Below are 25,834 nucleotides of genomic sequence, written 5' to 3'. Positions count from 1 at the left end.
CACCAATCCACCTTATTCCCTAAGGAAGCCATGAAGGATGAGAAATAAAAGAGAAAACATAGACTTAACCTTTGTATACATTGAGTTTGAAATGGTTAAAACTGAATTCATTATCCCTCTACCCCCCAAACTATCTCCCCACTCTGAATTTCTAGTTTCCATTAAAGTTACCATTATTCTGTGAGTTACCTAGTATGAAAACCAGTGTCCTGTATTTACCTGGCATCCAAAAACTACTTCTCAGTAATAAAAGTGATATTTTCCACTACAAAAGTAGTTTGAAAATACATAACTAGGAAAGGCTCTTATCATCCCAGTTGCAACTCTTTGCACTGAAAATTATAAGGGTTAGCAAATTAAACTGTTCTGACAGAGCTACTAATATCACTTCTGTAACAATGATTGCCCACCTTTTTTTTCTGTTTCAAAAGACTTAAGGGAAACATTTTCTGAGTAACAATGGCTCACTATATCTCAGGCAAAGGAGTAGGAAACTCCATATTGTATGTCTGATAATCTCTGGAGTTGTGGTAGTACAATGTGCATTTTCTCCACTGAAAATGCTGCTTGTCTGGGTGTGGTGGCTAATGCCTATAAATCCCAGCGCTTTGGGAGGCCAAGGCAGATGGATCATTTAAGGTCAGGAGTTCGAGACTAGCCTGCCTGACCAACATGGTGAAACCTCGTATCTACTAAAAATACAAAAAATTAGCCAGGTGTGGTGGTGAGCACCTGTAGTCCCAGCTACTCAGGAGCTGAGGCAGGAGAATGGTGTGAATCCGGGGGGCAGAGGTGGCAATGAGCTGAGATCGTGCCACTGCACTCCAGCCTGGGCGACAGAGCAAGACTCAGTCTCAAAAAAAGAAAAGAAAAGAAAAAGAAAATGTGGCTTAATTCTATCAATAGTAATAAAAAATTTACTCATAATAAAGATGGTATTGGATTCACACCAGCCATTGATAAGCTATAAGCATTTCATGCAGTGGTTAAAATTAAAGCTGTATTCTTCAGGTATGAGTTATAAAAATAAATGCATGCAATTAAAATATCTTCGAAATATACTAACACAAATTATAATGCATATGGCAATAAATCATCAATAAATATTAAGTAAAACAAAGGTCAGAAATGTGGAAATACTAGAGCAGAGTTGGAGCCTCCTATTCAGACTTGATTGATTCAGTACTAATAAATGGATAGAAAAGTATTTTAGAGATCCTCAATTATTGTAAAAAAATGTGGATTTTTACTCAAATGACATTATAACATAGAGGACTCAATAGATCACTGACATTTTGGTTTATATGAGTTAACTGTTATACTTTACCCAAAGTCGTTAAGTTATATTTGCCATAAAACCTGATTTATAACAATGTTCTGTGACACAGATGCTACCGATGGCTGTAATATTGGGCTCCAATAGTTTAATAGTAACATGATTATTCTACAAGGCAACACAAGAATCATATGTCAACCAATAGTCACATATATCAGAAAAAAGGAAACTCCTGTCACAATGGAAGCTAATAATTCTCCAAACTAGAATCATATTTTTTATCTGGAAGCTATTCAGTAAATAAATGATATTGCAATCTACCTATAACCAACCCCTACTTCAACACAATCTTTCCCTTGGAAAAACTGTTTCTTGTTGATCTGAATGTATACAAATAGCTACAACAGGACAAATGCTATAAAAAAGAAATCATACAAACTGTGTTGGGAAAGCAGAAATGAGAGTAATAACCTTTTTTTGTGTCTGGGGGGAGGGTGAAGAAAGATTCAGGAAATTAGGAAATCTTCAGAATTAAGGATAGATTCAGCCTGGGTCTTGAAGGATGAGTAGGACATTACCATATAAACAAAGGGAAGGAGGGGCATCTAAGCAGAGTACAGTGACTGAAAAGGTATGAGGTGATAGGGAAGATCATAGGGTATTCAGGCAACTGAAAATAAATGAAATTACCAGAGCAAAGGGTATTTTGAGGAGTTATTATTTAAAAGGGCCCTGCTATGAAGGACCAGTGTGCCATGCTTGAGCCCATTGTTGGTATTCAATAAATATTCAATGTTCAATGAAAAAATTTTAAAAAGAAATCTCAAAAGCAATGAAAATCCATTAAAGTCTTTTCAGTAGGGGAGTATCTTGATTAGGCTGAATTTTAAATGAATTGGAGAAGAAAAAGAGTGGAAACTAGGAGACCACTTAAAAGCCTTTTGCAGCTCTTCAGACAATAAGTCATGTAGTCCATCGCCTCATTGTATGGGTGAGGAAGCTATGATACCAGAGAAGTCAAGTGGTTTGTTCAAGGTCTCAAGAGTCAATTAGTAGCAAAATTAGCTTCAGCCCTATGTCCAAACATATTTTCTACTGTATTTCCTTACCTACAAATTTATTATTCACTGCCTAAGACTTGAGATATCTGTAAGAGGATTTCCATTGTAATGGTGCAGTGGTACAATGATACTAGTAATTGCAGACAAGACTAACTGGTTAATATTGTTTAAGAAAGATTTTTGCATTTTGTAGTCTTTTTTAGGGAGATTCTTGGTATATTAAAAATGAATTTGATGCATAAATCAGTAGACCAAAGTAACTTACTGCATCTGATTAGCTGTTTTTAAATTGTTGCTTATTTTTTTAAAGGCAAAAAAACATAACCAAGTGTTTATTTGACAACAACAACAAAAACTCCTCTTTACATTTTTCTAGAGGTATTATTTTCTCTTGCCTATGAAACTTTCTGGCCATAAAGTCAGTATCTAATCACTGATGATCCCCAGCATTCTATCTTTCTCTATCCTTGCTGCTTCTTTTCATTTTTCAATTCTTAATCCTTCCTTTCACTTCCCCCCTGTATTACAACAACTAACAGCTGCCAAGAAAGTGGATTAGGTCATATATTCAATCAGGAGGTTTTCCCGTTACTCAAGTCACTTTCTTAGTATACTGAAACTAAAAAATAGTTATGGTTTTTGTCTCAAAAAATTAAGTTGGACTTATATTTTATTATTTGAAGGTTGGGTAGCAAGAAGCAGGTCTAAACTTATAAAAGCAAAGCAGTAATTTTGGATCTTCAACTCTCTATGTCTGTCTCTAGCTGTTTTCATTTTGATAATACATCTGAACACTCTCCTCTAACTTACTGATAATCAGTCTGTATTGTTCTACCTTACTTTGTAGACAATTTGGCATCTCATATCCCACTGCAGGATCAGTGGGACCCACACTGGTGGAGAAAATCATGCAGTCTCTCCATTAGGAAAGGAGAATCAGACTGAAGACTCCTGGCTTGCTCTGATTTCTAATAATAGGCTGGTCTCACTGGGCCCAGGCTGTTCTAAATCTAGAGTAGTTCTGAAATACTGAGTGTGAAATAGGCAATGGTAGAAATTCTTAGGACCCCTGTAAGACAAATCAAAATTCCTTCTAATATTCTTTTCTCCCATCATTTCCTGCACTGTGCTAGGGCAAATCCAATCTCTTAAGGGCCATTTCCTACATGCAACCATTGAGTGCACTTTGGCCCCAGTATAGCTTTATAAATCTCACTAGATAACTGTGGGAACTCCATCCATGAATCATAGTATCAATAGTATTCATGAACTCCATCCATGAATCAATGGTCTGCAGCTCAGAAAGCACAAAGAACAAAATAAAAGTTTGAAAACTTACAGCTTTCTCTGCCAGATATTGTTTGCCAAATATCTTAGACTCCTTTGTGTTGCTGTAACAGAATACCCACAGACTGGTAAATTATAATGAACAGAAATGTATTTGGCTCATGGTTCCGGAAGCTGGAAGCCAACATCTGATGAGGACCTTCACGCGGCATCATTCCATGGCAGAAGATAGAAGAGCAAGAGAGGGTGATAGCATGCCAGAAAGTGCCAAACTTGATTTTATAAAAAACCCACTTCCAGGCCAGATGCAATGGCTCACACCTGTAATCCCAGCACTTTGGGAGGTCACAGCAGGAGAATCGCTTGAGCCCAAGAGTTCGAGACCAACCTGGGCAACATAGGGAGATACTGTCTATACAAAAAATGAAAAAGTTAGCTAGGAGTGGTGGCACTTGCCCTGTAGTCCCAGCTACTTGGGAGGCTGATATGTGAGGATTGTTTGAGCCTGAGAGGTCAAGACTGCAGTGAGCTGTGATTGCATCAGTGTATTCCAGCCTGGGCAACACAGCAAGACCCTGCCTCTGAAAAAAGAGAAAGAAACCCACTCCCACAGCATTAATTCATTAATTCATTCTTGAGGGCAGATGCCTCATGACTTAATCCCCTTCTAAAGGTCCTATTTCTAAACACTGTTGCATTGGGGATTAAGTTTCTAACACACAAACTTTGGAGGATACATTTAAAACATAGTACTAAATATTCATTGTGAACTCATGTACTTGGAATACCTACTGGCAAAAATAAAAAAAGAAAAAAGAAAAAAATTCCATATTCCATGTTCCCATAACTGTGGTTTATATTTAGTGAAGCATCAAATGGGCATGAGATAGAACTATTTTTTTTATTTACACAAAACTTGGCCCTGAAATATTTAACCAACAGAAATAGTACTAATAAAATTATTCTATGAAGCAATTTTTAATGAAGCAGAGTTTATTCAAGTCATGTCTTCTGCAAATAAAAATGGACAGCAATAAACAAAAACAAAGGTAGAAAGAATAACTATGTTCTTGATGTCTCCCCTAAAGTTCACAATCTCTACACCTGTTTCTTTCATCTTCGGTGATGTTAATCTTCTGTTTATTTTGCTGCTTTAAATCTAAGCATATGTAGATTACCCAGAGATTGCTCTCTAAAAGTCAGATTACACCTGTTCTTTCTTACCTCACAAAAAGTAATGGAAAAAAAAGTGTGTGTGTGTGTGTGTGTGTGTGTGTGTGTGTCCTGTTGGTGGTTAAAAAGCAATTTGGGACTTCCTCTTTGAACAGTTGCCTTTTCCTCTCACACAAGGAGGATTTCATTTTGTTTGAGACGAGAAACCAAACCACACACCAAAGAGAGGGGTATGATGGCTAAGAAGCCCCCAAAACCAGCCCCTCGCAGGATCTTCCAGGAAAGGTTAAAGATTACTGCTCTACCTTTGTACTTTGAAGGTTTTTTGTTAGTCAAGCGGTCAGGATACCAGGTGAGTCTATACATGATAATGTTAAACCTAAGACTTCTCTTTTAATTTAATATTTATTTCATGGTGATGTGATGTGTTGAGACCCCCTTGTTTCTGTTGAAATTAAATCATCTTCTCTTCTTTGAGCTCAGAAATGATTCCAATTTTTCATAATTTAAATACAATGTCTGGCTTAAACCTGTATGTCTATGAATATATAATATGTATAATAACACAGGTTGTAATATTAAGGCACTAATATAAAAAATTCAATAAGCTAAATTTCCAAAGAATTCCAAAGAATTTAAATATCACAGAAGACTTTGGCTTGGGAGATAAAATGTTTCCTGTATTTTCTCCACAATTTATTGCTATGCTTCAATGATGAGATGTACCATTAAGATAAAATATCGCCGGGCGCGGTGGCTCAAGCCTGTAATCCCAGCACTTTGGGAGGCCGAGACGGGCGGATCACGAGGTCAGGAGATCGAGACCATCCTGGCTAACACGGTGAAACCCCGTCTCTACTAAAAAAATACAAAAAAAAAACTGGCCGGGCGAGGTGGCGGGCGCCTGTAGTCCCAGCTACTCCGGAGGCTGAGGCAGGAGAATGGTGTAAACCCGGGAGGCGGAGCTTGCAGTGAGCTGAGATCTGGCCACTGCACTCCAGCCCGGGCTACAGAGCAAGACTCCGTCTCAAAAAAAAAAAAAAAAAAAAAAAAAAGATAAAATATCATTATTGAAATTAAACCTGCTCCTGTTCTCAGTCATTTGAAGTTTATAATGATCAAATTATTAAAAATGGCTTTTGTAAAAATTGTTAAAATGACAAAGTTCGTACTGTTTAACATTATATAGTGTTATGTGTTCTAAAATACTATTCAAGATAGTGGCTTTTAATTTTTGGGGTACTACTGTGGATATTAAGTACACTAAGCTACACAAATACCTTTGCTCTAAGAAAATCCATGAAGCATTCTGTATTTTTGAATGTAATAATTAAAACTTATAGTTAGTTAAAATCATTACTTTTAAAATAGTAATTATGGATGACTTGAAATTAATTAGAGAAATGAGCCCAAAATTGCCTGTTATTAAAGAAAAAATCATTAACTTACGTCAAATTTTATGAAATTGTATATTGACTAAAACTAGAAAAACTTTAAGGTTTTCAGAAATTCCATCAGAAATGTTTAATGATGATAAAATATATTTTCTGAGGATTTATGAATACTTATGGAAAAATTATATATATGAAAAATCTGGGCCGGGCGCGGTGGCTCAAGCCTGTAATCCCAGCACTTTGGGAGGCCGAGACGGGCGGATCAGGAGGTCAGGAGATCGAGACCATCCTGGCTAACACGGTGAAACCCCGTCTCTACTAAAAAATACAAAAAACTAGCCGGGCGAGGTGGCGGGCGCCTGTAGTCCCAGCTACTCGGGAGGCTGAGGCAGGAGAATGGCGGGAACCCGGGAGGCGGAGCTTGCAGTGAGCTGAGATCCGGCCACAGCACTCCAGCCTGGGCGACAGAGCGAGACTCTGTCTCAAAAAAAAAAAAAAAAAAAAAAAAAAAAAAAAAAAAAGAAAAATCTGTAATAGCATATTCATATTTCTTACATATATAATCAGATCATTTACTATTTGAGAGTAAAGACATGGTAATTTGTATTCTGTTATGGATGTTAAACATGCATAAATAATTATCTTTCAGTTATACTAGAATATTTTCAGGTTGTTCCTACATGCTTTTAATGTAAATTTAATCTTGTCACCACAGGTAAGCCACATAGTCACACTTTGCCAGGAAAGGGAAGTTGAGAAAAAAAAAAAAAATCTAATTTGTAATTTAAATTTGGTTGTTCACTGAATGTTTTCCAAGGTGTTTGTAATAACTGTTTATGATAGCAGTTTTTTTTTAAATGCTTAAAGAAGGTATGTCATTGGTATGGTTAGCAGAAAGAATAAGAATTTTAGAGTGTCTTTATCTGATGGTTTTGCCACTTACTGCTCGTTATCTTGTGCAAGTTACTCAATCTCCTTGAGACTGTTTCTTCAACTATAAGATAGAGAGTACACTACTTGCTACTTGCCTCCTAAGGCACATTCTGGGACACAGTAGGTGTTCAAGCAATTTATTCACTCAGCATTTATTGTGTGCCTTCTATGCACCAAGCATCACTTTTATTTCTGGAGAATATGAAAAAAACACAAAGATTTTATTTTCAAGAGGCTTAATATAGTAGGAATGATGTCTTCCTTACTGAATTTCTACTCTTTACCTTCTCTTAGAAAGCATTATTTGAAGCAGAATGAATAACCATAGGCATAAATATTTCCAATGAAATTAACTTGTTTCTATTTGAATTTATAATAAAGTACCTGTGTGTGTGTGTGTGTGTGTGTGTGTGTGTGTGTGTGTGGCAGTGTCTCCTCTGTTGCCCAAGCTGGAGTGCTGTGGTGCAATCACTAGTCATGCAGCCTCAACATCCCCAGCTCTGGTGATTCTCCTGCCTCAGCCTCCTGAGTAGCTGGGACTACAAGTGCGTACCATACCCAGCTAATGTTGGTATTGTTTATAGAGACAGGGTTTCATCATGTTGTTCAGGTTGGTCTCAAACTCCTGGGCTCCAGCAATCTGCCCACCTTGGCCTCCCAACGTGCTAGAATTACAGGTGTGGGCCACTGAGTTAGGCTACAAAGTACCTTTTACTTGTATGTCAGGGAGAAGAGAGCAAGAGGATGACAATAATGCCTACTTATGTTGTGGTTTCAGGGATAGCATATGTAAAACACCTGGCTCACACTAAAGGTTAGATTCATTCTCTTACCCTTTCATCACTTACCATATTCTTATTCATGTGCTAAAATTAGTTTGAGGTCTACAATATGGCTCAAAGGAGAGTGAGCATGGTGATAATTAGAGTACTTGAAAATAGTAGCTATGAGAAAAATCTAAGGAAAATAAGTGGAATTTCCAAGCAATTGGCAGCAAAGTGCCAGGGAATCTTTGAACAGAAGGTGAGCCACAGGTATATAGCCAAGTAATCTTCGGAGCTGATTGGCTGGAGGAAGTTGAGAGGCTCTGCAGAATGTAAAGTTGGGTCTCTGCCAAAGTCATTTAGAACATTTAAACTAGAAAAAATATAACTGAAGAGTAACCTGGTCTATAAAGGCATTGAATGTTGAGAGGTGTTTCTTAGCCATTTTTTTTTGTGGGGCACTTTTAAGTATTTAAAGAGCTTTTCCCCAGGAAAATGTACCAACGTATACCATTTTGCATGCAATTCTAGAAGGTTTCTAAATCTGAGGTCAAGAACCCATGAAAAACACATAATCTTTATGGAAAAGATAATGTGGGAAGATTTATTTAAACCACATCACTATGATTCTGGATTAACCAGGAAGATGTATTTGATAATAAAAACTATTAAATGCCACAGTGGAATACCAATGGCCTCGCAGTTCTTACAAATGAGAAAATTGCTCATTTTTTATGGGACCGTTTGAAAATAAGACAGAGTTTGGGTGGGCCAGGCGCCATGGCTCATGCCTGTAATCCCAGCACTCTGGGAGGCCCAGGTGGGCAGATCACGAGGTCAGGAGATCGAGACCAACCTGGTCAACATGGTGAAACCCCGTCTCTACTAAAAATACAAAAATTAGCTGGGTGTGGTGGCACATGCCTGTGGTTCCAGCTACTAGGGAGGCTGAGGAAGAAGAATCACTTGAACCCGGGAGGCAGAGGTTGCAGTGAGCTGAGATGGCACCACTGCACTACAGTCTGGCAACAGAGCAAGACTCTGTCTTAAAAAAAAAAAAAAAAGAAAGAAAGAAAAGAAAGGAAGAAAAAAGAAAAAGAAAATAATAGAGAGTTTGGGCAATGTCTCGTAATTCCTTCAATCTGTGATGTGCTAAAATTAAAAAAAAAAAAAAAAAAAAAAATATGTGTGTGTTGACCAGGCGCGGTGGCTCACGCCTGTAATCCCAGAACTTTGGGAGGCTGAGGCGGGCGGATCACGAGGTCAAGAGACCGAGATCATCCTGGCTAACACGGTGAAACCCCATCTCTACTAAAAATACAAAAAAATTAGCTGGGCAAGGCGGCGGGAGCCTGTAGTCCCAGCTGCTGGGGAGGCTGAGGCAGGAGAATGGCGTGAACCTGGGAGGCGGAGCTTGCAGTGAGCCGAGATCGCGCCACTGCACTCCAGCCTGGACTACAGAGCGAGACTCGTCTCAAAACAACAACAAAAACAGTGTGTTTAATATGTCTTATTAACCTGAACATAAGCATGGGATCATCATAACTATATCAAAATCGTATTCCTCTAATCTACTCATCTCTAATTCATTTAGTGAAACTCCGTCTCTACTAAAAACACAAAAATTAACTGGGCGTGGTGGTACACGCCTGTAATCCCAGCTATTGGGAAGGCTGAGGCAGGAGAATCGCTTGAACCCGGGAGGCAGAGGTTGCAGTGAGCCAAGATCGTGCCACTGCACTCCAGCCTGGGTGACAGAGCGAAACTCCGTCTCGAAAAAAAAAAAAAGTAAATTTTTTAGGGCTGTCTAAGTTGTGCTCACAAACAGTTCTCTACGGCAGTAATCTCCGAATTTTAAAATAACACACTCCTTTCAGGGAAACATTTTGAGCACAGATCCTTAAAATAAGAATATTGATTCATTTAGAAATTATAAACATATATAGTCCCATACTATTACTCCATGTAAATTAAGATATATAAAAAATGAATTAAGAAACATAAAATATAATTAAATATTCTAAAATTTTCTCTCCCAATGGATCATCTTGCACACCTTTGGAATTTATGCATCCCATTTTGGAGACCACTGTACAACGTTCTTCCTTAGGTAAATGTACTTTATTTGCTCACAAAAAAAGAAAGAATGAGAGCTTTTTATTGGGGAGAGGGGAAGAGAAACTTAACTGGAGCTTGCATTGTAATTCATTTTTGCTAGTTAATTCATTTTTGCTAGTTATATTAATGAGAAAGGAGCACTGGGGAGGCAAGAGATAAAAGTATCAGTCCAATTCTAGAATTTGGGCTATTCCTTCACATTTTTAAATCTATTCCCTCCTTTCTGAAAAGAATAATTACTCTCTTGCATAGCTGAATAGGTTGCTCCAATGACTAAGTGGACTATATAATAATGAGTACAACCTTTTGAGGTATAACATACAATGGATACCATTCTAGGCTCTTAGTGTTCTGTCACTCTGATCCTTACAGTAACTCTTCTGGGTAGAAATTATTTTATTCACTTCACAAATGAGTGAGTAGGTGGGGCATGCTGGCTCATGCTTGTAATCTCAGCACTTATGAAGGCCAAGGCAGGAGGATTGCTTCAGGCCAGGAGTTGGAGATCAGCCTAGGCAACATAGCAAAACCCCATTTCTACAAAATCAAAAATTAGCCAGGTGTGGTGGCACACCCTGTATTCACAAATACTGGGGAGGCTGAAGTGGTAGGATCACTTGAGCCCTGGAGTTCGAGGCTGCAGTGAGCTATGATTGCACCACTGCACCCCAGCCTGAGCAACAGAGCGAGACCCTGTCTCTCTAAAACAACCCCAAATAAACAAATGAGTGAGTTCTGGCCACCGAGTTTATTCAAGGTTCCTCTTCCATTAAGGAGGCTAGCTTGGATTTGATTGTGATGCACTTGACTATGCTGCTTCTGAAACTCAAGTTCTAATTCCATTTGATTGTAGGTTTCCTAGTTAAGCTAGTGATAAATTCAGAAGTCTTATTTTAGTCTCTTCTCTTATGTCAGTAATTTAACACAAAACGATTGTTAAAAAAAAGAAGTTTGTGCTTCATTCCAAAGACATGTCCTTCCAAGTTAATTTTTTAAATTTTTAAGTATTTCTCTAGATATGAATAGGTACCTAGATGTTTTTTATTGAGATTGATATTTATAAATGACTCAGCTTATACGTGTATTTATTACATCTTATCAGAAATGAAATCAAGACTGTGACCTGTAAGTCTCTGCATACTGAATACCAGTTTGGTCTGTCCTTAGGTTTGCAGCTGTGTTTGCAGTCACAGAATCTAATGCTATTTGTAACCTTACTTTTCCTAAAGGGCTGCCTTTGCTTTCAACTCAGTGCTTTTATACTTGTTTTTCCTCCCATTTAATAAATCGTTAATCCTTTCCACAACTATGTATGTTTGCTTACCCATAAAACTCCCATTTTTCCCTATTTAACTCTACCCAATTCATATCGTTCTTTTGAGATTGAACACCTCTATAATTTTTTTCAGTAGTACAATGGAGGTCTGCATGTACATACAGAGGGAATTCAATAAACCTTTACTGGTTATCAGTAATGCTAGTTTTTATACCTTATGGCAGGGTAATACTGTACTTATAAGGCTGATTAGGAAGATGAACAGAGTGGTACGCTTTGACTTCAGGGTTTTCTCTTATATTTTTTTCCTCCAAGAATCATACAGTCCTGGAGGTGGACTAGACCTTAGAAGCCATACTTTAGTAAAATTACACAAATGACACTTTGGGAGGCTGAGGCGGGCGGATCATGTGAGGTCAGGAGTTCGAGACCAGCCTGGCTAACATGGTGAAATTGTCTCTATTAAAAACACAAAAATTAGCCAGGGATGGTGGTATGTGCCTGTAATCCCAGCTACTTGGGAGGCTGAGGTGGGAGAATGGCTTCAACTTGGGAGGCGGAGGTTTCAGTGGGCAGAGATCGAAATCACACCACTGCATTCCACCCTGGGCGACAGAAGACAGAAGGAGACTCCATCTCAAAACAAACAAACTACACAGATGATCAAGTTCTCAGAACAATATGCATTCTCTACATTCCCATCTCCTCCTGCACTCTTCCTCACCTGCTTCCTAGCTCCAAAAAACAGGATAGCCTTGATTTACTCCTTTCATTGCAGAGGTTTACCATTAACGCAGGGTGGGGAAGCCTTAAAAAGAGTTGGTCTGATAAGCAAAGAAACAAACCAACTTGCAAGACAAATTTTAATTGTTTTGTTATGTAATTATAAGTCAGATCTGAGAAAGTTCAAGTATTTTTTAATAGAGTGAAACAAACTAGTCACTCCCGTATGGTTTTTACAGAACGGCTGTCTGATCATAGTGCTCAAGCCAGATTTCTCAATGGATTCTTAAATCTCTTTATTTGAGAAAACACGAAAGGGTGATTTTACATAGGAATGACAACAGGTTTCATTATTCTGGTTTACAAAATATTTCCTCCTTCTCATACATATTGTCATTGAAAGAGACCTGTGTTAGAAATTTTTAGATACTGCTATCACACCCACACATACAAAGCACCACATGGAAGAAGTATTATGTGACTAATAAGCAAAGTTCTTACCAATAATGTGAGTGTTGAGGCAATGCTCTTCTTTTACTTTTCTTTTCTTTTTTAAAAGTGTCTAACATTTATTAAATACTTGCTATGTCCCAGGTCTTAGGTGCTTTACATACATACATTATTAGTCCATTCAATTATTTAACAACCCTATGGAGCAATAGCAGGAGGTGGGGTTGTGTTTATGGGGTACTCCTATTTTTGGTCCCTTAAAGTGAACTCTCATATAGGAGACACAATAATAATTATTATTATTCAATGTCTTTTGATATATTCACAAACTTATACAACCACCACCAGTATCTAATTTCACAACATTTTCATAATTTCAAAAAGAAGCTCCATAGGCAGTCACACCCACTTCTCTTCCCCCAAACCCAACTGCTTTTTTATTCTTTTTTTTTTTTTTTTTTTTTCGAGACAGAGTCTTGCTCTGTTGTCCAGGCTAGAGTGCAGTGGCACGATCTCTGCTCACTGCAACCTCCACCTCCTGGGTTCAAGAGAGCCTCCTGTCTCAGCCTCCCGAGTAGCTAGGATTATAGGTATCTACCACTACTCCGGCTAATTTTCATATTTTTATAGATACAGGGTTTCACCACGTTGGCAAGGCTGGCCTCAAACTCCTGACCTCAGGTGATCTGCCCACCTCAACCTCCCAAAGTGCTGGGATGATAGGCATGAGCCACTGCGCCTGGCTCTCTTCCCTCTCTTTCCATTTTTTATATACTCTTTTATTAGAATTTTTCTTCTCCCAAGTTTGAAGCCAGCCAGTCACAGAAATCACACAAATGAAGATCAGTTAGTTACTTTTATTATTGACAAATTATCAACGTGTAGTTTAGATTTAAGGCCAAAGCTGTGCTAATATGTTACTCTAGATTTGGATATCCTTGAGCTACATCAATTCACTGACTCAGATTAAGAACCACAAGCCTGAACCTCTTGGTGGCCCTTTACCACATGGCAGGGAACACAGCAGTATGCTCCCTCTCTCCTGGTAGACTGAGTTGAGAGAGAACAGGAAGGGGCTGAGTTGAGCTTGCTGCCTCCCAAACACACCTATTACATACTCAGTCCTACTCTCTGCAAAGGAGATAATTCACCCTGGCCGCACTGAGCAGAATAGATAAGAAAGTAGGCTGGACATGGTGGCTCATGCCTGTAATCCCAGCCCTTTGGGAGTTTGAAGTGGGCAGATCACTTGAGGTCAGGTGTTAGAGACCAGCCTGCCCAACATGGTGAAACTCCATCTCTACTAAAAATATAAAAATTAGCCGGGCATGATGGCACATGCCTGTAGTCCTAGCTACTGGGGAGGCTGAGGTAGGAGAATCGCTTGAACCCAGAGGGGAGCAGGTTGCAGTGAGCCAAGATCATGTCACTGCACTCTAGCCTGGGCAACAGAGTAAGTGAGACTTCCATCAAAAAATAAAATGAAATAAAAATAGAGTAGATTAATAGATTAGAAAGTATAAGAAGGTGGTAGAAAGACAGGTAAAGGGATACTGTTATAGCAATAACACTTTACATCCTATATAAAAAGAAGGAAAGAAAAGACTTTGGATGGGGTTGATATTAAGATGTGTTTTCTTGTCCTATTCAACTTCTTGACTCTGAGATGTGTCAGGTATATATTGGGCATCTCAATTTCAGACAAGAGAGAGAATCCCTTTGCCTAGTTTCATAACTGCTTCTTTGAGGACCATTTATTGGCTGATCCTCCAATCATATGCCCTTTTGAACTGTTCTTTTCAATGGTAATTTGTTCTTGGTTCAAGAGGCATCAGCAGGTTCATTACATGTTATAAGCAGTTCTCAACCTGGGGGAGGACAGAGTGAAAACACAGCAGGGCTTGAACAAAGATATATTGTCCCAAATTCCAATGTGCCCCTGAGGTTGACTGCTGCAGTCACACTACCAATTTGTTCAAGTCTTAACCGTATGTACCTCTCTTTGAAATATGACTTTTCTGCTCATCCTACAAAGAGGCTGAATCTATTTCTCTAATCTTTATTCTATTTTTTAAAAATTGAACTTATAGCAAACAATAAATTTCTACCCTTTGAATCTGGATTGGGTTATGTGACATGTGTTGGTAAATGTGACACAAGCAGAGGCTTAGAATAAGCTTGCCCATTGGGTTTTGCTCTCTCTTTTTCCTGGGAATCCTTTTGCCAGCCTGTGTCAAGTCTAGGCTAGCTGACTGGATAAGAGAGCAGATAGAGTGAGACTCCAGTGGTCCGTCTCTTCCCCGTCATTCCTGCCTTCCCAGCTAAGACCCTAGACAAGTAAGTGAGGCCACCTTAGACCATTCAGCCATAGCCAAGCAAGCCCAGAGCAGAAAGGTCATCAGCCAACCATAGAATGGTGAGAAAGAGAAATAATTTGCTTTATTTTAGTCCACTAAATTACAGGGTGACTTGTTACATGGGAGAAGCTAACTGATATACTATCTTATTAGCCATGAAGACAAAGAAAGAAAAGAATTCTACCAAAAACATAAGAAAAAAAAGGTGATTGTAGTTCAAAATGAATTTAATCTTGAGCTTCCTGGTAGCCAGGGAATTAAAAGCAAGATTGACTTATAGAGTTGTCACTATTTGAGAAAATAAGCATATAAATTCTGAAGAGCTGACAAACATACAAAATACCATAAAACACAAAATACCATAAAACAAAGTATCTTCACATGCACAATAAAAGAGAACCCTTTATATAACTTTCTTATATTAATCACCAATATATGTCATGATGGTTCAATAAGTTGTAAAACATCAGCTTATCAAACCATAAAGGAAGGAATGATTAACATGTTTATTAAAATAATTGGAATTTTTAAAAACACACTTTTGGAAAAAGTCACATATGAAGGTAAATCTTTAGATGTGAAAGGATTTTATTTTTAAAACTTACTTGTCATTCTTTTGTAATATAGTCACTCTTTGTATTTATTTAAATAAATTCACTTGAATGAAATGGGAGTTTGACTAGGTTATTTATGTACTTTAAACTTCAAAAGTCATATTTCTGTAGAATCCAGAGTAATATGAATGTATTAATAATTAAATATTCACCACATGAATAAGATTTGGATTTTAAAGTTCAGCTTTGATGGTGTTAAATTATCAATTTCTCACATTTTCTTGATCTGTCAATAATATGTACTATTTATTGAACCCCAACTATGAGCCATGTACTCTGCTAAGTGCTTTACATGTATTAATTCATTAAATTCTTTCATCTGTCCTAGAAGGTAGATACTATATGCTTTTCCTATCCTGGGCCCTTCATTGGTCCATCTGACATGTGTAAGCTTCCACTGAAATTGCATAAAAAGTCCTAAATCAATGAGGAAAGTTTTAGAAAATGAACTATTTAAACACAAATCAAATTACAGTCATGAGTCACTTAACAATGGGGACACATTCTCAGAAATGCATTGTTAGGTGATTTCATCATTGTGTGAACATCACAGAGTATACTTATGCTACCATAGATGGTATAGCCTATTACACACCTAGGCTATATGATATAGCCTATTGCTTCTTGGCTACAAACCTGTATAGCATGTTATTGTATTAAATACTGTAGGCAGTTGTAAAATAAAGGTAAGTATTTGTTTATCTAAACATAGCAAAAGAGAGTAAAAATGTGGTATAAAAGAAAAAATGGTATATCTGTATAGGACACTTACAACAAATGGAGCTTGCAGGACTGGTAGTCTCTCTGGGTAAGTCAGTGAGTGAGTGGTGAGTAAATGTGAAGGCCTAGAATATCACCAGGTACTACTGCAGACTTTATGAACACTATACACTCAAGCTACACTAAGTTTATAAAAAAGTTTTTCTTTCTTCATTAACAAATTCATCTTAGCTTATGGTAACTATTTTACTTTATAAACTTTTGTCACTTTTTGACTCTTTTGTAGTAACATTACCTTAAAACAAAAACACATTGTACAGCTCTACAAAAATATTTTCTTTCTTTATATCCGTATTCTATTAGCTTTTTATATTTTTAAAATTCTTTATTTTATTTTTTTACTTTTTAAGCTTTTTGTTTAAAACTAAGACACAAACACATACATTAGCCTAGGCCTACACAGGGTCAAGATTATCAATATCATTGTCTTCCACCTTCATATCTTATTCCTTTTTTTTTTTTTTTTTTTTTGTGATAGAGTCTCGCTCTGTCATCCAGGCTGGAGTGTAGTTGCATGATCTCGGCTCATTGCAACCTCTGCCTCCTGGGTTCAAGTGATTCTCCTGCCCCAGTCTCCTGAGTAGTTGGGATTACAGGTGCACATCACAATGCCTGGCTAATTTTTGTATCTTTAGATACAGACGGGGTTTTGCCATGTTGTTCAGGCTGGTCTGGAACTCCTGGCGTCAAGGGAGTCGCCCACCTCAGCCTCCCAAAGTGTTGGGATTATGGCGTGAGCCACCATGTCCAGCCCCAGTGGATGGCCTTTGGGGTAATAACACACATGGAGCTGTCATCTCTATAATAGCAATGTCCTCTTTAGGAATACCTCCTGAAGAATGCGCTTGAGGCTGCTTCATAGTTATGTTTTTTCAAAGTAGAAGTAGTACACTCTAAAACAATGATTAAAAGTATAGTGTAGTAAGTACCTAAACCAGTAATACAGTCATTTATTAATCATTAACAAGTATTATTTACTGTACATAATTATATGTCATATATTTTTGTTTGACTGGAAATGCAGTAGGTTTGTTTGCCATCATCACCACAAACACCTGAGTCATGCATTGCGCTACAACATCATGACAGTTGATAGGAATTTTTCAGTGCCATTGTATCTTATGGGACCACTGTCATATAGGCAATTTGTCATTGACTAAAAGATCTTTTTGTGGCACATGATTGTATATCCTTATCTGAAACTTTATACTAAAATAAATTTGAGAATGATTTAATCAAGTGGTGGCATGGGCCTGTAGTCCTGGCTACTCTGGAGGTTGTAGTGGGAGAATTGCTTGAGCCCAGGAGTTCAAGGCTGCAGTGAGCCATGATTGTACCACTACACTCCAGCCTGGGTGACAGAGCCAGACTCAGAAAAAAGAAAGAAAAGAAAAGAAAAAGAGTGGAAAGAAAGAAAGAAAGAAAGAAAGAAAGAAAGAAAGAAAGAAAGAAAGAAAGGGGAAAGAGGAAAAGAGAAAAAGGAAAGAAAGAAAGAAAGGAAAGGAAAGAAAAGAAAAGAAAAAAGAAAAGAAAAGAAAAGGAAGGAGGGAGGGAGGAAGGAACGAAATTAAATGTTAAGCCTAAGCCAGGCATGGTGGCATATGCCTGTAGTCCCAGCTACTTGGAGGGGAAGCTGAGGCAGAAGAATTCCTTGAGCCCAGGAGTTGGAGAGTCCACCCTGGGTGACATATTGAGACCACAGAACCTATCTCAAAAAACGAGAAGAATTAAATGTAAAATTAAGCTATAAAATTAGAATCATCCAGGATAAAGAAGTCTTCTTATATCACACAAGCAATTAAGAAAGTTACAAAGAGTAATATTATTAGAAAAATAGTTGAATATACACTAATGAAATAAGGCTTATGATTTCTTTCCCACAGGAGTATGAGCATTACTGGACAGAGTTGAGAGGAACTACACTTTTCTTTTATACCGACAAAAAGAGTACAATAGTAAGTAAACACGTTCAGCTGATTCCATTGTTTCCCAATACAACCTTGTCACATAGCATATTATTCATTTTGCATTTTCTGTCATCCAAGAATAAAGACGCTCTGCTAAAATTAATTCAAAAAAGAAAGTTTAAATCTGTGAAGGCCATCAATGATGACAGGAACAATGGCAAATTTTCCTGGGCAATTCAGAAGAAGATATTGACTCATGTTTTTTACTTTTCATTCTTTTCTTTCTGATTCTGATAACTTAGTTACAAAGTAAAAATTTTTAACAAGACATATGCACATATATTGCTTAATACCAAGTGATAGCTTCAATTTCTCCCATTTTTTATCTTGCTATAGCATGCATTTATAATTGGAAAGGAAGAAAACGATCTCCAGAGCATGCAAAGCCACTATTTAAGTTTTCTGAAAAGACAAAAACATATTTCACAAAGCAGGACTTCTAAGGGCTTAAACATGAGAATAACAATAAAGGGATTCTGAGATTTATTTATTCATATTAATTTCAAATTCCGATTGTATGTTTCAGTTCTTCCAGGAATAAGATATAGCATTTTAGTGGCAAATGCTTACCTACCTTGGAACACTATATTTATAAGAGATTTCCTGAGCCAGTAACTTGATTAAATCTAAACATTCTGGATCTGGATATAGTAGCCCATACTTCTTAGAACATCATTATTAGAAGCCAACATCTAATGAAAGAGACAGAAAAATAACCCGTGTAATGTAGAATGTTTCCAAATGCCATAATAAATTTTACAAAATTAATTCCTCTTTTGTGCATTCCAATTTCCCACTGATGTCCATAAATATAAAAAAGCTTTCATTCTAACCTTTTCTAATGCACAGTAAGTGAGAGAGCTAACAATTGTTGCTCACTTACTACATGGCAAGAGGCAGTAAAGCTTAGCAATCAAGAGCCTGGTCTCTTCCGACAGCCTGCCTGGGTGTTTGTCCTAGCCCTGCCACTGTTAACTGCAGAATCTTGGGCCAGTTACCGACCTCTCTGTGTCTCAGCGTTATCAGACAGGAAACTGGTAGAAAACAGAAGACATCTCAAATTGGGCAATTTGAAGAGAATTTAATGAAGTTTTAATAAATATGCAAAGCAGTGAGCAGGGTGTAGGAAAATTACAAAGATAGTACAAAACCCTGAGGCTAGCAAAAGTGTCCATTACCACATCTAGGATTGAGAGCAAAGAGTGGGAAAGTAGTGAGAATTGTATGGAGATGACTGCCTTGAGGAGAGTATGATCTTTGATTGAGGGAGCAACTGCGCAGGGTAATAAATATCCACCCTCACTCTTCTGATCTCCTGCCACTGTTCTCCAGTGGTCCAACCCAATAGGAACTCAAAGGGTACGGAGCTCCTTGATGTTGTCCATACAGGTCTCTCTCCAGATGCAGAGTGTTGGGTGGCGAAGGAATAAAAGTGAATCTAAAAGGGCAAACAAAAGATCTCCAACACAGTCTTCAAATCTGTAAAATTAGAATAAAAATAGTAGTCTATTTTATAAGGTTCTCAAAATAACTAAATGAGATAGCACATGTAAGGACCTAAGACAGTAGCTGGCACATAGTAAGCATTCAGGCATTTTACATGCATTGTCTAATTTAATTCTCACAACTCTGCAGAATGGGTGCTATTTTAATTCTGGCTTTATAGATGAGATTAGTGAAGTTTAAAGATTAAGAAATTGTACAAGGTCAGACAGGAAATATGAAAGGTACAGTCCAGGTCTTCTCCTAAGCCAGCCTTCTTCATCACCATGCCATAAAGAGATTGTTATAATGAAATGACTCAGAATTCCCCATCTACCAATTTTTGTTAAGAGTATACAGACCTTTTGGGAACTTCTTAAAGTGATAGTCTCAGAAGAAAGCACTGGGATAGACAAGGTGAGAAGTGTAGATTTTTATCTTACAAAAGGGAAGAATTTAAAGCTGCCTTTAAATATTTGAAAGGCTGTCAGGAAGTCGTGCGAAAGGGTCACTGAATTTGTTTCATGTTACTCCAGAAAGAAGAGATTAGGAGCAATGGATGAAAATTGGAGGAAAGCTGTGGCTTAATACAAGAAAAAACTGGCTAGTAGGCAGAGGTGCCCAGGAGGCATGAGTTCCATGTTAGAGATGTTTGAACACAGACTGGATGACTAATAAAAGGATACCCTGGCAGAGATGCCATCAGATGTCAGTGAGGTTAGACAGATGACGTTTAAGCCTCTTCACAAGATACAAATAACAACACAAAGATATGACTTCCTTTCTTCTAATCAATGGATCAGGCAACCGCACTCCATCTAACTGCTTCCTCTTCCTCTGTTGCTTCCTCCTTCGTTGCAGCAAAACTCACTGAGCTTGATCTAGACAAACCCTCAGAAAAAATATTTGTTTAATTTTAGATTCTTTCTTCCCTGGTGCCTCTCCTTCCATATTTTAAAAATAAATAAATTTTTATTTTTTTAAATATAAAATTGTTTATTATGTACAACATGATGTTTTAAAGTATATATACATTGTGGAATGGTTAAATTGAAAATAACTAGGCCAACTCAAACTTACTCTCAACTTCATCAATATAGAAATAGCTTTGGAAAAAAATTACATATCTATTTTTATGTCCTACTTTACTCAGAAAAATAAGACTTACAAATATACAGTAAAATAAGTTATATTGGGCACAGTTGAAAGAAATGTAAAAAGATAAAAAGAACTCAAGAATGAGGCTAATTTAGTAAAAATATATATATCATAAAAACCCTACTATACTTACTACAGGTGGTTCTTTCTACCACTAGAAGGCAAGCCTGTTGCATATAGAGAATGGAAATTGACCAGTTTCTCAGAACAAATATTTTTATTATCTTGGATAGGATAGGAATTTCTTAATAGGAATGCCATAATCAGTGGTGTGTAGTAAATGTTGAATAGTTTTCTGGAAAACAGTATGAATATATATGTACATAAACTTGTTATAAATATTGCTGATATGAACAATGTATAGTACACAATTAGAAAAATACACAATAGTCTTTATTGTAATGTCCATACAGACAATTCATTCTCACAGAATGCTTTCCTTGATTTTTGCCTAACTTTTGCATTGGTAAGCAACTGTCAATGTAATTCAATCATAATTTGACATATGGAGATTTAAATGGTATTTAAAATCTATTTCCATAATAAATGCATTATGATATTTGACATGAATATTGTCTAATATTTTCATTTACATTAAAGAGTAAAAAGAAAGTAAAACAATAATGTATGTTAAAACATCATGTATTTATTAAAATCAATAAATGTGAGCAATTTCTTTGCTGAATTGGAAGAATATTTTGTCAATTTTTGTTCTATTTACAGTGAAACAGATTCAGACACAACAAACCTATCTCATCTGCATATTAACATTTTTTCCTTTACTTTTTAAAGCCTACCCCAGGGGCCAATAATCTGGATGATGGGCCAAATCTGGCCTATGGCCTGATTTTGTTCAGTCTTTGAGCTAAGAATGTCTTTATATGTTTAAAGTGCTTCTGAAGAAAAAAACAAAAACAAAGAATGTGCAACAGGCTGTATGTATGCCTGAAGTAGGTACTGTTTGGCCTTTTGCAGAAAAAAAGTGCTGCCCCTGGACATCAACAAAATAATAAATCAAGCTTGATTTGTAAGGTTTACCAATTTCCATGGTGTAAAATACTCCTACCATGGCTGATTTCAACCTATCACTATGACCTCACTGAACATGTAGTTGGGAAGAAAAGCACAGTAGCACAGTATTATATGGTATTTTCACCACACAGAAATGAAGATGTAAACAACCTTAAGAACATACAGAACAGTAAAATATAGAAATACAATTAGAATGTAACAAATTTTGTTTTAATTACTTTTGCTTTGAATGTAATTTATTTACTGGTATGTTTATATAATTCAATTTTTTAAAATAATGGCTGTGTTTAACAACCTGCTTACAAAATTCCTGAAAATTTAACAATTGGCTTTTGCAAACCTATGTGAGCCAGGTTCAGCACACCACCACATAATACATTTCCACATGTCCTCTGGGATTAGGAAAACCAGGGTATCATACAAAGTACTAATCAGTTGAAAGGAAGCTATTACTTATTTTGCTTCCTGCTAGAACTAATATGTATTAGCCATGAAATAATGTAATGTGATCTTCCTTTATCTTTGCAGTATATTGACAAATTAGACATAATAGACCTCACATGCCTTGCTGAGCAGAATTCAACTGAAAAGAATTGTGCGAAATTCACCCTTGTTTTGCCGAAAGAGGAAGTACAACTGAAGGTGAGTGAGGAGAAACAGTAGTCTGTAAAGGGTTGTGGTTATAAATAACATTCTTCACATCCAGTGGCTAAAGTAAAGAGAAATTGTAAGACAGGCTAAGTCTTATACTTTGTTAATATTTTTTGCTTGCGTCTGGCCAAGAGCTAGTTTTCTGAATTGGAATATAAAAAGACATGGTCACTTGTTTAGCATACAAGCACCACGAAACCAGATACTCCTGCGCTCTGACAAAGTCAGGGATCCCACCTGGTGTTTGTTAAGGTTGTTCTTGAATCAGCATTCAAAATGAGCCAATAAAAGTCAACCAGTAACTACAGTAATAACATAAAGAGAACAACATGTATTAAATAAGATATACTCGGAGACTTTTCCTGGGAGATTACTGACTGACCTTGAAAAGCACTGGTCTAAGCTTTAGTGTAATAGGAATCACCTGTACTAAGGAAATAGGACCCCCCATTCCCCAACCCAAAACCTATATTTTAAGCAAGCTTCCAGATGATTTGCAGATATGATGGTGAAGAGCACAGGATTGGTGTCGGATACTTGGGTCTGAATTTGGGCTGTTTTATTCATTCATTGTGATTATAGGCAAGTTACTTACCCTTTTTGTGTCTTTGTTTCTTCACTCAGAAGTAAGTCTTTGCTCAGATGAAACCCCCTCATCAAGGTCTACCTGGACCACTTTATTACAGTGGCAACCTTTTCCCCCTCTCCTACCCTCTAGTTGCACTCCTAATCTCTCTTACCCTTCTGTACCTTTAATTTTTCTCATTTCTTTCTTTTTGACACTATAAAATTTACTATTATGTTTATTATTTATTGTTCCTTGCTAGACCCTAAACTCCATGAGTACAAGGATTTTTGTTTCGTTTCCTGATATAAACCAGTGCGTAGAATAGTGCTTAGCACTTAAAGGTACTTAGTAAATATATGTTAAATGAATAAATCTGTAAAACCATCAAACAAGCAAAAATAATAGGACCTTTTGCCAAGTTGTCTTGAAGGTTAAATCAAGTAATACCTGTGAAGTGCTTAGAATGGTAGCTACCACTAAAATTGCTCAAAACATGTTGGCTGCAGTCTTGACCTTCCAGGTTCAAGCAACTTTCCCACCTTAGCCTCTCAAGTACCTGACACCACCACACCAGGCTAATTTTTTGTATTTTTTGTAGAGACGGGGTTTCACCATGTTGCCCAGGCTGGTCTCAAACCCCTGAGCTCAAGTGATCCTCCCACCTCAGCCTCCCAAATCGCTGAGACTACACACATGAGCTACCAACCCTGGCCTGGTATTGTTACTGGTAATAACAAGTAATAGTACTTACAGCTAAGAATTGGAAGTTTCTACTTCCAAATTTGGTTGTCCTGAATTTAAAGCCAGTCCATTTTAACTGCTAATGGAGAGAGTCACTGTGAATTGACATACTGCAAAAGTAAGTTTTCTAACATTTAATTTTTTTTGAGTAAATTCGTACATGTTCATTTGTTTTAAGTAAGCAAACAGATTACAGCTATACATCTTCTGACAAAAGAAAATAGTATTGAAATATTTCATAAAAAATACACATTAGTAATTCTAAGCCAAAAAAAGAAAATGAATTATTTATTTTAGGCTCAGCCATAATTATTTATTTTATGCTCAGTCACTCATGTGTTTCCTTCTTTGGCTTTATCTGTTTTTGTCTTCAACTTTAGACAGAGAACACAGAAAGTGGGGAAGAATGGAGAGGCTTCATTCTTACAGTAACAGAGGTAGGAAGCTCACTGCTTTTGATTGATTCTTTTTTTTTTTTTTTTCCAACAAATATCTGCCGAACACCCTATGAACCATGCAGAGTGAAAGTGGCTGAAGATATAGCAATTGAAAAAGATAGACCTAAACTCTTGCACTTACTTATGAATGTTATATTTTCATCAGGTGGTGGAGAAGGAGAAAGTAAACAAGTAAACAGATGATCATTTCCCATTGTGATAATTGTTATGAAGAAAATAAGGCAATTCGCTAGGGAGTAACAGGTGGTAAAGGAGATCTATTTTTTGGTCTTATCCATTTGACTCATTGGTCCTTTGTATATTCTGATATTTGTAGCTAATACAGCATGTTTGAAAATATTTTCCAACTTCTTTTTTTGTTTGTTTTTTTTGAGATGGGGTCTCACTATGTCCCCAGGCTAGAGTGCAGTGGTATAATTTGGCTCACTGCAACCTCCACCTCCAGAGTTCAAGTGATTCTCCTGCTTCAGCCTCTCAAGTAGCTGGGATTACAGGCATGCACCATCATGCCCAGCCAATTTCTGTATTTTTAGTAGAGACGGGGTTTCATCATGTTGGCTGGGTTGGTTTGGAACTCCTGGCCTCAAGTGATCTGCCCGCCTCGGCCTCCCAAAGTACTGGGATTACAGGTGTGAGCCACTGCGCCCGGCCTCCGATTTCTTTTTTATTTATTTAATACATATTTATAGAATAGTAGACAAGATGAATTTTATAAATAACATAGACAATGTAAAAGGGAGAGACCAGAAAAATGAAAACTCACCTTTAAACGTTTCTTTAGTGAGTCTTAAAGCAACAGGATACTTACCTGTTCAATTCTGTGGTGTTTTATCAGAGGCAAATAGTAAGATCTACTGCTTAGAGTTAACTCTTGCAGTCAGATAATGTCCGTTATTTTAAATAAAGCCACTGTAGCAATTGCCTTGGAAATATGAGGTTCTTTGATAACCAGCCTCCCAAGGAGCACCACGTTCTCTAGTAATTTAAAAGGATATAAAAACTGTGTTTGTTAGAGTCAGTTAAACACAGATTCTATCCAAAGCTAGTTTCTAAGTAAGCCATCGCAGTCATCTGAAATAAGCAGTGCACTTTACCAAGTTGATGAATGGAACTTCTTTACTTCAGCCAGTAAAAGGTAAAAGTTAGAGGTTCAACTACTGTGTAGGGAAGCTATATGAGGCTAGAAAAGTGGACCAGTTAAAGATGTGAAGAACATGTTGACTTCTGAGAGGGAGAGGAAGAAATCCTGGAGAATTGCACTCTTTCCCTCTGTTGTTGAAAGTATCACTGTGTGGTATGGTGCTTCCAATACGGGGTATAACTATCCCAAGGGTATATGTGACTAAGTGTCAAGGAGTACACTAAAAACACTGGCAAAAACTTGTTGCATCTTCCTGGTACACTAAGTACGTATAAAGTTTTGGCTAAACATTTTGTTTTTAGTTTCTTTCCTGGAGTAAGAATAAAAAGCATTATTTTTATATTAAAACACACACATAAATAAGTAACTGAATATAAGATAAAATTTATGATAATTTTTTTTTTTTTTTGAGATAGAGTCTCATGCTATC

The 25,834-nt window shown here is 37.1% G+C and overlaps 1 protein-coding gene across 3 annotated transcripts in view; it reads left to right on the top strand.

Annotated features, from left to right (window-relative positions):
* The first annotated feature begins 4,916 nt into the window (after window positions 1-4,916).
* Window positions 4,917-25,834, top strand: part of STAP1 (signal transducing adaptor family member 1) — a 49,897-nt gene continuing 28,979 nt past the window's right edge. Inside the window, 4 exon segments of one of the 3 annotated variants that reach the window (NM_001194445.2) lie at window positions 4,917-5,149; window positions 18,090-18,161; window positions 22,374-22,487; window positions 24,186-24,242. In NM_001194445.2, the coding sequence (NP_001181374.1) occupies window positions 5,030-5,149; window positions 18,090-18,161; window positions 22,374-22,487; window positions 24,186-24,242 (363 nt within the window). In that variant the 5' untranslated portion in view covers window positions 4,917-5,029. 3 annotated transcript variants of the gene reach the window in all.

The sequence above is a fragment of the Macaca mulatta genome, chromosome 5 (genome assembly GCF_049350105.2).
Source record: "Macaca mulatta isolate MMU2019108-1 chromosome 5, T2T-MMU8v2.0, whole genome shotgun sequence".
NCBI classification, from domain to species: Eukaryota; Metazoa; Chordata; class Mammalia; order Primates; family Cercopithecidae; genus Macaca; species Macaca mulatta.
Note: the sequence above shows the minus strand (reverse complement) of the source record. Positions and strands in the feature narration are given on the sequence as shown.